We start from the raw sequence: 12,336 nt of genomic DNA on the forward strand, positions 1-12,336 counted from the left end.
TTCTGCTGCTTTTATTTAAGGTCAGTATTAAGTAAGCAGTATTTGCTTTGTGTTAGAGGGTAGGTTTAGATTGGATATTAGGAAAAAATTCTACCCTGTGAGGCCCTGGCACAGTTGCCCAGAGAAGCTGTGGCTGCCCCATCCCTGGAAATGTCCAAGGCCAGGTTGGACAGAGCTCTGAGCACCCTGGTTTATAGTGGAAGGTTCCCTGCCCATGGCAGGAGGATGGAACTGGATGGTTTTGAAGGTTCCTTGCAGTCCAAGCCATTCTATGATTCTATTTTACAAAGGCATTAATATCAGGAATACCCAAACCCTTTTTTCTAAAACAGCACATGTAGTACAAAACCACTACAGAGGTGATAAACTGACACCAAAGTCTAGCAACCAGAAATTTATTCCTTTAAACTTTTGCAGAATAATGACTTAAAGGGGGAAAAAAGAGCAAAGCAAACTGCATGTGCTCTTCTTTTCTGCTGCAGCTTGGAGGAAAACAGCAGATCAGATATTTCAGTGATATCCAATTGCTGCACAAATTGTTTAAATTGCAGCTGAGTATGATAAACAATCGGTTTGAAGTCACCTGATGCAGTCCATGTAAGACAGCAGGTATGCCTGTAATGACTCTTCCTTGCCAGAAAATGTCTGGCTTGGTAGGACACTGACTCTGACTTTCCAAATCAGGCAAAGAAAACAAAATGAATACCACAACTGTCTCCACTACAACTAATTAACCCCAGTCAACAATCATTTATCTGAATAGCCGAGACACTTTGGTTTAAATTCATGAAGATTCTTCCCCGAGTGCCCAAGTTTAATACTAATTTTAGAATATGTAATTTAATATTTATTTTCCTGCCACCTACATGAACTCTTAAGGGCATGAACTTGATCTTTACTTTCCAGAAGTGTCCAGATATAACATTTGTAAGAGGTATTAAAACACTTCCAGATCAAGAGCTCATTTAAAGCAGGATATTTTTGGAATTTGCAGATTATCCTGGGGAGTGGGGGGGTGGGTAAGCTCAATTTTGATAGACTGAATTATTGAAAGACTATTGTTTACAGAGCAGCACAACTGATAAAAGCAGGAAATTCATGTTTTTATAGAGCCAATACAGAGAACACACAGAAAATGATCAAGATCTGTTTATCCCTTAAGCCAGAAAGAACAGACACTGGGATTCAGGGGAGAATAGAAATTCAAGGTGAAGATAATCTGAGCAGAAGTTATACAAAATTTATGGGCATAATAAAAGCAATTGCACAGCCTCATGATGTGACACCTGCCAGAGACAAAGCTTATACCAAGGACAGAACCAGGCCACTGCAGGGACTGAGCCTTTCTGTTCACCCTGCCCTGTACCAGCACCTCCATGGGGAAGAGCATTCTTGTTCTGGAAGTGTGTTAAGACATTTTTGAGCCAAGTGTGGAAGCTCTCTCCTCACATGGAGCACTCCCAAAAGCCTGGAGAGATGGCACCTAACTTTGCTGTAGAAAACTGTAGCCCAGGAGTCACCATTCCCTAAAAACAGAAGCTCAGATGCAAATTCTTCAGTTTACATGCTCTGTATCTACTACCCTGGAAAAAATTCACCTGGAGGCTCCAACTGAAGAGCACCAAATGTTAACAGAGTTGGGTTCATCTGTTTGTGGAAAAATCTGCATCTGTGCTGCTCTGCAGCCAGCTATTCAAGACTTCAGGGAGAGGAAGATGTTCAAGGAGTTACATGAGCTACAGGAGATTTATCCAAACCAATGCAGACATAATCCATAACATAGATTTTCCCTATTTAGTTAAATGGACTTGTATTAAATATTATCAAACTGAATCAGTAGCACAAAACATTTCCAATAATTTCTTGCAGAACAGCCTGCAGGAAGTGTATCTGGAACCTCTTCAGCTGTTGTTTGGTGAAAAGAGGATGATTAAATGGGGTCCCAGAGGGGCATCACAACAGACAGACTCCTGCAACAAGCACACAGGAGACTGAGGGGAACTGAGCTCAGGGGGCTGCAGCTCTGACAATCCCATATTAAAACATTACAAGAGTTGGCCTGCTAACAGCCTTTTCATTGCAAAAGTGGCTTTAATCCTATTTCCTTGAAAAGTAAGACTCCTGTTCACTAACAAGTTCCCAGCTATTCCCTTTTTATAACCTCTCAGTCCACATTGAACAGAAACCCACTGAAGTAAACTGTGGGATTGCCAGTTCCAATGCTGGGAATCCAAATCTCAGTTGTGCATCTGCAAGTCTCTGCCACCAAAACCCAATCCAAGAGCTAAAAGGTTTCTTTTTACAGTAAAGAACAGGCAACTCCCTGCTGGAAAACTGCCCTGGTGGCAATTACTCTGTAATAAAGGAGCATGGAAGCACTATCATGTTTCACCTGTTATTGCTATGGCAAAGTTACCTCTTGGTCAGAGCTGAGGGTCAAACTCAAATTCTGAGCAGAAAAATTCATGCAGGTACACTCAAGGCTTCTCCTGAGTTCTTGTTCCAGAGGAGGATGTTTAGACAGAAGTGCAAAGAGATGTTGGGCATGTAGTGGAAAGCAGATTAAGAGGAAGGGCTTAGGCTAAGAAAGACATTGCATAAATGTGTGTTTAAAACCACTCAATTTTAGTGCATTTCCAGGAGGCCAATGTCTGTCCCTACTTCTCTCATCTTTTTCTCACTACTCACAGGAAATCTTAGTAAAAATCCAGGGATCCTGCAGTTCCTTTATTCCCATCTGTGCCCATTTCTACTCTAGAACTGCTCATGAAAGCAGCAGAAAGGCTTGCCTTGAGTCTCACAACAAGGTGGGTCTGGTATGTGTGAGAGGAAAGAATTTCAAGTCAACTTGGTGACCCAGTGATAAGAGAAATATAAAACCCTGTTTACAATAGACTGAAAAAAGAATTTAATGCTATTGGCTGATATGAAAATCTTGTTAAAAAGTTCTTTAATTTAATAAGGTCCCATACCCAGTTCACCACTAAACTTCCAGTTAGTTAGTTAGTTAGTAAGTGAACAGTTCTTATTTTTGTGCTGTACTAGATATTTGAGCAGGAGAAAAGGAATTTGGAAAAGAAGGGGAACAGAGATCTCAAAGTACACATAAGTCAAGACAAACAGTTTAGCCTCTCCTAACCCTTGGCTACTCCAGACAAAAGGCAGACAGCATGCTGGACAGGAAATATCTACAGGTAGGAAGAAGCAGCTACCTAAGGATAGAGACATACATTTCCTTCTTAGACAGTGATTATTTTTGGAGGCTTCAAGCTCTTCTGACAAATCACAGACTAAAATGTCTATTGCAGCAGGAAAAGAGAGGATTTGAAGAACAGAGGTGACAATGAATTAAAAAAATTGCTTTTAAACCTCCATCCCTTGCTGACAGCATGCATTTTCACACAGTTTGCTTTACCCTGCACTGTGCTGCTTCTATCAGCCCAGTTTTCTGTTCATATTTCTTGTGCCATATACTGGTCACTTGCTCTATCCTCAGACCACACAAACTCTAAAAGTGAAAACTTCTGAGGATTCAAAGAGTGTTCACACAACAGATTTTACTGTGAACACTCTTTATGCTAGGGGGGGAAAAACCCAAACCACATTAACATTCCCACAGCACACAATGAAAAGCTCAAGGAATTATGAAGCTTATTTTAGAAGTAGCTTCTCCAGTGAGCCTTATTCAGCCAAAAAAAAAGGAACAAAAAGTTATCTACTGGTAAGTAGCAATAGGAAACATATTTCATGCTATGGGAGAAGCCTGTGAAGGTATTTGCATTTAACTTCTCTCTCCTAGAGAGGCTTTTCATCCAAACTCACAGTCTGTAGGACCCTAGAGCCAGCAGGAATCCTCACATTACCCAGCTGAAAATCTGCCATGTGTTATCAGTGGTGCCTCTGAATGCCAGATTCAGTGTTACTTAAAGAAAAACAGAACATTGATATAAAAAATGCTGTAAAGAACAGCTCTTGTTCCACTGCCAAACTGCATGGCATTTGCCTTCATATGGAAATAAAGCACATGCTCCTAACTGCCCCCAGGATTAAAAATCTTAACAGTTCCACAGCATCTTTCTTTTAAAAGGGCTTTAAAAATATCTTCAGCCCAACCTTCCACAAAGGCTATCTGTGTTCAAAATCTGTGCTGCTATTGCTTCGAGGTCAAAAGATATTTTATGTAAGAGTGATACATGATATGAAAGCCTGCTTGCTTGTTAGTTTAAAAAAAGTACAGTAAAATTAGTCTTACACAACCCCTTAGTGGGCATAAAATTAGTCAATAAGTAAAAAAAGATGGGTGGGGAAGTTTTATAGAGCAATTAACATGTGCCTCAGGCACAGTATTTGTAATCTTATACATTCCACCACAGGAGATGTGAATACAAACTTCACAGGATCTTACAGACTAACTGAAGCTAACAAGGCTGAAAAAAAGGATTTAATTGTCTCTTATTCTAGGTTTTCTGGATGCACTGTATATTCAATACTTGCCCTCAGGTTAGGTGTGTTACAGCCCTCTCTTGGGACAGGTCAGCTCTCAAGCCATTAATTCTTCCAAAGAGAAATTGAGATCCTGCAGTTCACTCTCAGCATCAAATGCAGCCATGCCTGGGAGCAGGGATGCAGCTGGACTGAACAGGAATTTAACTCTGGGAGTAAAAGGCCAGGTTAGAGCAAATCAGTTTCTTCCTGGTAAGACAAGGTAAGGTAGGACACAGCTGAAATGGAAGATGAAGCTTTGCAGAAAGGCAGTTAAAAATACATAACCTTAATGTAACCTCTGGCAGAGATGAGGAATAAACTCAGCTCATGGAGCTGAGCTGAAATAGACTCAGCGCTGCTTTGTGCTGAAGAGCTTCCTCCATCTGCAAGAGGCTTTCCAGCCACTCAGCTCTTTTTCATTTAAATTACAGGCAGCCTCTAACAGCCCATGCAACCCTTTGCTCCCTTCTTCCCCAAGAAATCTTTCAGGTTTTTCGATTCCCTTTGATCTCAGGCTTAGCCTTAGGAAGGCTATCCTCTTCCACAGGAATTGAGTCAGCAACTGATACCTTAATTCCTTTGAAGAAACAGACCTAGAAGCCAATTCATCTGTAACATTTCATGCTTGGTTTCTAAATACATCTCCATAATCTCCCTTCACCTACAAGCATTCTTCTCAGGCAGGTATCAACACTACAATTCAATGGAGAGTCACTACAGCAAACTAAAATAATTCACTCTGGACTATTAAATCTCTTCTGCATAATGAGTTCTCAGCTACCACAGAGATTTCTCAAAATCAGCAGTTTGAATTATTGCTTAGCACACTTTTTCCATACTGGCAATTGTACACGAACTAGATTTCAAGACCCTTTATGCCCAGTCTGCTGAGCTTTAGGCTGGATGAATTTTGAATGTTAGACAATTTCTTTTTTAATGAGATATTATATATAACTGCTTTAACTGTAAAATAACAGCCCAAACCCCTGAACAGCTTTCCTATGTATATGAAACTAGAGCAACTACAGCATTTTGCTGATTTGAAAGAATCTAATGAGAGAAATCATTTCCAAACAAAAATAATCTATGATATTCTGCTGTGTGTAGCTCAGCCTTTCTTTTTAATAAACTCTAATAATTAGCAGTGACATATACAATTTCCAGAAATTCTATTTTTCAGTGGCCTAAAAACAATGCTGATGATCAGGGTTAAGCTAAAAATGACCAACTTCAATATTTAATGGTACACTAGTCAGTGTTTACTACAAGAACCCATTAACTCTCACAGTAAAACAAAGTGATGCTATCACAGAGAGGCACTCAGATATGAAATGCATTAAAAAACCAGCTATTCCTGCAGCATTCCAGACAAACATCCCTAAATTTAAGTGACATTATAAAGGTAAGCAGCACATGTAAACTCATTTTCCTTATGTTTCCCTATGATCTATGTAAATGTACAAAGATACTTTTAAAGAGCACCAGTGCAATATATTTAATTGATGCAGGGGAATGAGGAACAGCTCTGGTGCTGACAGTCACTTCTGGGTCTATTAACTATTCATAAAAAACTCAATAGCATTGAAAGAGCCTTTGAAGCAACAGTAAGGGCTTGACAAAGCTTTTATCATATTAAATATAAAATGTGAAATTCATGTTTACAGCCACCACTACTCATTACTTAGACAGTGAGTTTTTCATGCTGAAAGCAGCAGCCACCCCAAGTCACAAAATACAGATTTTAAATTTTTTTTTCTTCCGTAGTTCTAATGAAAAAGGTACAGAGATCTTACCTTTCAGAAGAACTAAAATGGATTTACATCTTGTATTAAAACCAAAATTTTATTTGAATTAAAGTAGAAATAATCTGAAATTGCCAAATTATGCATCTATTAATGGTTTGGAGTGTTTTTAACAGAATAATGTATTGTGATTTCACTGAGTAAGTCTCTTCAAAAAGCAGTTTCTCCAAGTTTACATCACACCAGTCTTTGGTTTCTCCTCCTTTTACTTTTATTCCTGCAAAATCCTGTGCAAAATAAATATATCATGTATCCAAATCTTCCATGAACTTATGAACTGGGATGATTTTAGAGACTTAATCCTTAGAAGCCAAGTTTAATGATGGAAGAAAATACACTGTCATTTCTAAACAATAGCAGGGATTTTAATTCCCTCTCACATACAAGCAGCATTAAATGAACCAGATGTTTCAGAAGACAAAGGCCTCATCCTGCTCCTATGGAATTTGCAGTTTCTGTGCAGGGGAAGCAAACAGCAGTGTTAATAATCAAAAATAATATGAATCACTCAGTTTCTCACAATCCTTGGATTCATGAACAAGTAAAACTTAAGTTCTGAAGGTGCTGAAAGCTTATTTTCTAGTAAAATTGAACACTGGCTAGCTAACTGCTAGCTAACAATAAGCTAACTGCTTATTGAACAGGTCCCACAAAGGTTAATGGAGATTTTTAGAGGTTATAACTTCTGCAAGTGTCAACTAATATAATTTCATCTGGACTCTGACTAGAATTCTCATATTTGGCATTTTTTTACATTGTTTGAATTCTCAACAAGTTCACTGCTTCATTTTGAATTCTTAAGCTGCAGATACTAAGAAACCAAAGAGCAAGCTGTAATTAAAAAAAACCCATGTAATATATATTTGTAGGCTTGTACTTGTTGCTAGGCTACTAAAGCCCAGCTATGACTACAAGGCTGTCAGAGATTTGGAGTTGCATTTCAGACACAGCAATGTAACATCAATTATAGCAATAAAGACAGTGATTAAAGTCAGAAATTAGAGTTTCTTTCAGTGGGGTGCAGTAACTTGGGTGCTTCAGCACCCTTCCAATTCACAGTATGCATTGAGTCAAGCAGTTTTCACTGATGCTTTCAAGTTCTCTTGTTAAAATTTCAGAACTTCAAGAAACTTAAACACAATGAGTTCAACCACCACTGAACTGGAAAGGGACCATCCAAGTGACCATCTCCTTCAGCTGATAAAATCTTGTGGGTTACAGAACAAGTAGGACAGGTTGGGCATCTGCCAAATCATAACTACACCTCTGATCCAGGGTACTCAAACTGCAAAGAAAATCAAATACTTGCAAGCAGAAAGTGTGTAACACCATATTAATGTGGCTAAGGTTTTCATGGTCATATCTGATAAGAATATCAGATTATTTCAGAGATCAAAGTTTTCCCAGGTACAGAAAAGCACAAGCACACAGTGAAAAGTTTAATTGTTAATATTCAACACGTTCTGTAAAGAGTCATCTTTTTTTGGATACCCAAAAGGCTTCTTGTTCTTCAGTGTATTGGTTGGGTCACCCCACTTCCCCAGGTGCCAATTCTCAAATATACTTTCTCAAGCCAATTTAATCTCACAGAAACTGATCTTTGCTTTTACCAAAACAAGAAGCAAAGGGAATATTACATCAGTTCAACAGCTATATTGCAACCCCCTCCAGTGAGGAATAAATATAGTTCATGCTGAGGCAGACAGATGTTGAGGTTGATAAAGGTAAACAGAGCCATGTAAGAGGTAATTAACAAAGAGGCCAGATAAGTCACCCGTGAATAACTTAACCCTTCAGTGAATCCAACATTGTTTTTAGCCCTGCTGAGGGCACAGAATCCAAGCAGAAAGATTTCAATTAGCTCCCAAAGCACTGACATTTGTAACTGCTACCTCCATTTCTGATCTCTGTGGCTTGGAACATCACTGCTGCATCCCCACAGACTTTGACAATGTACAGCTTTGTCGATGTGCAGCTTTTCTAGAAATGGGAGCCCTCTTCTTCCCTTCCCCCAAATCCCAATGTTATTTTGATCACTGGAGTTAGGGAAGGAAGGGAAGAGATATTTTTCAATTATCTGGAGGAAACAGCTAGAAAAGCTCACAAAAGAAATGTAAACTGGAGGACAGGTCAGTAATTAGGAGGATGGTTTATTTACACTGTCTGACCTTACCCTATGGTAAGGTAAAGTCAGCTTAGCCAGCCATACATTTTAATCATCCAAATGCCAGCACAAACAAAGCAAACAAAAACGTACAGGTCACTTACAAAACCAGGGATCTTCCCCATGCAAAGCAGGATGCAAGTTTTTGAGTTTATGGCAGACAGTTATTGAATCAATGCTGCCAGTACAAGGGACTGAAGTCTCTAAATCTCAATTTACCCAGAAGGTAAAACCTCAGAACAATTTATGAGCATTACAAACATTCCTAGATGAAGCTGCATGTGTTTTATTTAGCAAGTCAGGTTGATCAGAAAAGCTCTTTTTTTGGAGCTTTTAGAATCTGTTTTAACTATGCAAACAACAGATCCATGAAGACCATCTGATGAGCTCTGAAAATTAACATTTTCAGGAAAACATAGAGGCTTCACTCTTCAGCATCTCGCATGGCACTAACTGTACTGATTATTCAGCCAAACCAGCTAGCAATTCAATATGAAAACACATTTTTAACTGCAGTGAGACTGCATGAAAGGACTTGTACATCACATGCTCACAAGATGAATCTAAAATGCCTTTTTCTCATGTCAAACAAACAAAACCCCCCATGTGATTAACTCAAGATGCTAACCTCAAAATTTTTAAACAATGTTGTAAATAGTATTCATTGAACATTATTATTTTGTTGGTTGAGTGTTTCTGTTTGGCCACAGCTGAACAAGCTGTAAGGCACACCTGCACAGGTAAGCCAAAGCAAACATATAATATACAAATATATAGGCAATTATACAGTGCACACACATGGTTGGTTTACTCCCCACTCAGTCTGGCATTTCCATTCTGTGTCATGTAATATTTTCTGATATATGATTGACCAGTTTCTGTATTTGATAAAGGCAGTATCAGATACTCTTCATAATGTAAATAGTTTATTTGAAACCTACTGAAAATACCATGAAATTTAACACTGACTACCCCTATTTTAAAACACACCACTTCCCCCATTATCATCTAAGGCTATTGGTATCAGAGTTTATTCATGTGTATTCACATGCTGTGAACTGCAGATTAATCACACAAAACAAGACTCTCTAGTGGTTAGAAATAAATGCAGGAGTTCACTGGAAATAATTTATCTAACTGTTTAGATATTGTAAAGTATCTGTAACCTGAAGCATTTCTCCACAAATTAAAAAAATACTTCACTGCAATCCTTTATAGCCTAACATTGTTTCTAGTTTCTAGGACACTTACCTTGTAGTAGAGAATTTTAGAATTAAATCAGGTTACATTTTTTACAGAGGGAAACAATATTAGACAGAAGATGAATGAATGCAGAAATTCTTCCCACTTAAACACAATCACACAGTTGAGTCTGTGCTACGGCACTAAGGAAAAAAACCAAAATCCTTTTTACCTTGTGTACCTTTAGCTAGCAGACATCTTCCCTCTTTGCCTGGCTTCAATCAATGCAAATATACACAGAAAGCTTTGACTCACAGAAATGAGAATTACTTACCAATTTGTAACAATACAGGTGTTACCAAAGCTGTCTCCATGGCATAACAAAACTCCCTGCCAAACATTACTGCACCGTGCATCACCCACAGGCGTATCGGTATCCGGTCTATGGATCCTTCACTAATGGTCTCCTCCCTACTCTCATTCTCCTTGGTTTCTGCTTTCTGAAGCTGTGCCACAGGTAGATCTTGAACTTGCATAGATTCCGAGTCAGCATTCTGAGGAGCCATTTTCATTACCATAAAAAATATATATCTTTGTTATATCTATATAAATAATACTACCATAACTCCACAAACAAGTTAGGGTGTCTTCTCTTTCAGCTTCTGTTCCTCAGGCAAGTAATGCTTATATTCCTCTTGTACAAACAGGTATCTTGCAACTTCTTGTAGAGATACGAGACATTAAGAATGAAAAGCTATTTGGTAAGAATTTCAACATATGGCTTGCTGGTTTACTGTGAGTTAGAGTTAAAAATCCATAATTGCCATTCAGTTAATACCAGTTTCATAATTATTATTGAAGAAGTGCTGAAGTTGTTATTCGTGCTACACAGAGGTGGAAAGGCGACACAAAGAGGTGCTCCACTGTTAATCCCCATCGAGTGGCTGATTAATCTGCAACAAAAAGCAAGCATTTAAAAATTTCAATAGGCTTTTTCAGGATATTGTGTCCCCCCCTTAACCATATAACCTATTTCCTGCTTCATGCTTTCCATTGTCCTTGCCTAGAGTAGGGTCCTTTATTCCACGTTCCCTCCTACCTCTGCACTTTCCATTGAAAAGCAGTTGTGCCTTGTATTTAAATGATGCTTTACTGTACTCCAGTTCCTCTGGTTTGTGGTCCTACACAAAGCCACAGAAGAATGTCAGGGTACTTGTCCAAGATCCTCAGAACACCGAGCACAAGACTAAAATTCTGGGAAATTTAAAGCAGGTTGCATTTCAGAAACAGTATAGGATATTCCAGTTCTATGCCAGGAAGATGATTCATCAATTACCATGGTCACACACACATCCCCATTTAGATTTTTGGAACTTACAAGTTACTTTGCAGTAATTATCACACCATTTTATACTGAAGATATTTCTCAAGGAAGTATGAGCAAAATAAGCTATGATGTATTGATATTTAAATATTTAAACTTTAATGAAGATATACACAGCATATGAATTCATTTTCTTTCTGTACATAAGACCAGACCATCTTACTCCCACATCCTCTGAGGCTGCTGAAATTTGTGAAAGCAGAATGGTACAGTATCTTCCACATTAAAATTATTAAAATATATTCTAAACAGGTAAGACAACTTTCTTCTGTACCTTCCCCTCCTTTGTGCCATAGACAAAATCTAAGCAGATGTACAAATACTGCACCATGCCAATCAAAATGTGTTTAAACACTCAGGAGAAGAAAACAAAGCTTCTTACAAAAAGTCAGATAACATAAAGTTTGTATTAGAGGGATGCATGTTTACATCTCTGCACACAGGGTGACTGAGCTGTGACCCCAGCACAAAACCCCTCAGGGCTGTGGTTCCATGAGTGCTGGCTCTGGCAGCAGAGCCGGCTTCAGCACAAGTCCCCACGCTGCAATTCCCCATCTCTTCAGTTGTGGCCACAAAAACTCTTTGTGGGCCTGAGCACACACCAGATCATTAAATGGTGAGCCTAAAACTGAGCCTTAGGAAACAGAGGCCGTGGTTGGTGTTTAATCACAAGAGCTGCTCTGTTTCAGTAGGACTGAGACGCTGTTCTACTAAAAGTGCATCATGAGAACACCATCTTGAGCACTCCCTCCTGAGAGCTGTTTATTTTATTCTTCCATTCAAAAGCATCTTTTTTGGTACATGTCATCTTCTTCTAGGCTCCCCAAGATTACTGGAACTCTCACATTTGATAACCTCAACAACAAACTAATGCTAAAATTTTATTTTGAGCTGGACAAACCTTTAAATTACATGAGAAAGTTAAAATAACTTAGTGAACTAGAGTATAAATCAAGTTTTAAGTTAGAGGTTTTATCTATAATCATTAAATAGCTCAGAACAAAAAGGACTTGGAAAGCATTTCTCTACCCACTCAAAATTAACAGAAATTAAGATGTAAGTAGTTTATCACAAATGTAAAGTACTCTGTGTATTAAAAAAAACACATCCACCTTACATAACACGAGTTCTGAGAGAGTAAAGCCTACAAAATACATGTTCTGGAGTAGGAGCAATTATTTTAATTACAGAGTAGTCATAAAATGTTTTACTGCTGGCAGACTCAGGCATCACGACATTCAGTAGAATTTGAAAGGATACATGTGAGCCCTTATTATCCAAACCTCAGCAGAACATCTACGGTGCATTACAGTCTAAGG

The 12,336-nt window shown here is 38.5% G+C and overlaps 1 protein-coding gene across 3 annotated transcripts in view; it reads right to left on the reverse strand.

Moving 5' to 3' along the window:
* SLC45A4 (solute carrier family 45 member 4) overlaps window positions 1–12,336 on the reverse strand; it is an 84,997-nt gene that overhangs the window by 26,124 nt on the left and 46,537 nt on the right. For all 3 annotated transcript variants that reach the window (XM_064706745.1, XM_064706744.1, XM_064706747.1), the window contains exon 2: window positions 9,968–10,586. In XM_064706745.1, coding sequence (XP_064562815.1) covers window positions 9,968–10,211 — 244 coding nt within the window. In that variant the 5' untranslated portion in view covers window positions 10,212–10,586. The remainder of the gene's footprint in view (window positions 1–9,967; window positions 10,587–12,336) is intronic.

The sequence above is a fragment of the Zonotrichia leucophrys genome, chromosome 2 (assembly GCF_028769735.1).
Source record: "Zonotrichia leucophrys gambelii isolate GWCS_2022_RI chromosome 2, RI_Zleu_2.0, whole genome shotgun sequence".
Taxonomy (NCBI): domain Eukaryota; kingdom Metazoa; phylum Chordata; class Aves; order Passeriformes; family Passerellidae; genus Zonotrichia; species Zonotrichia leucophrys.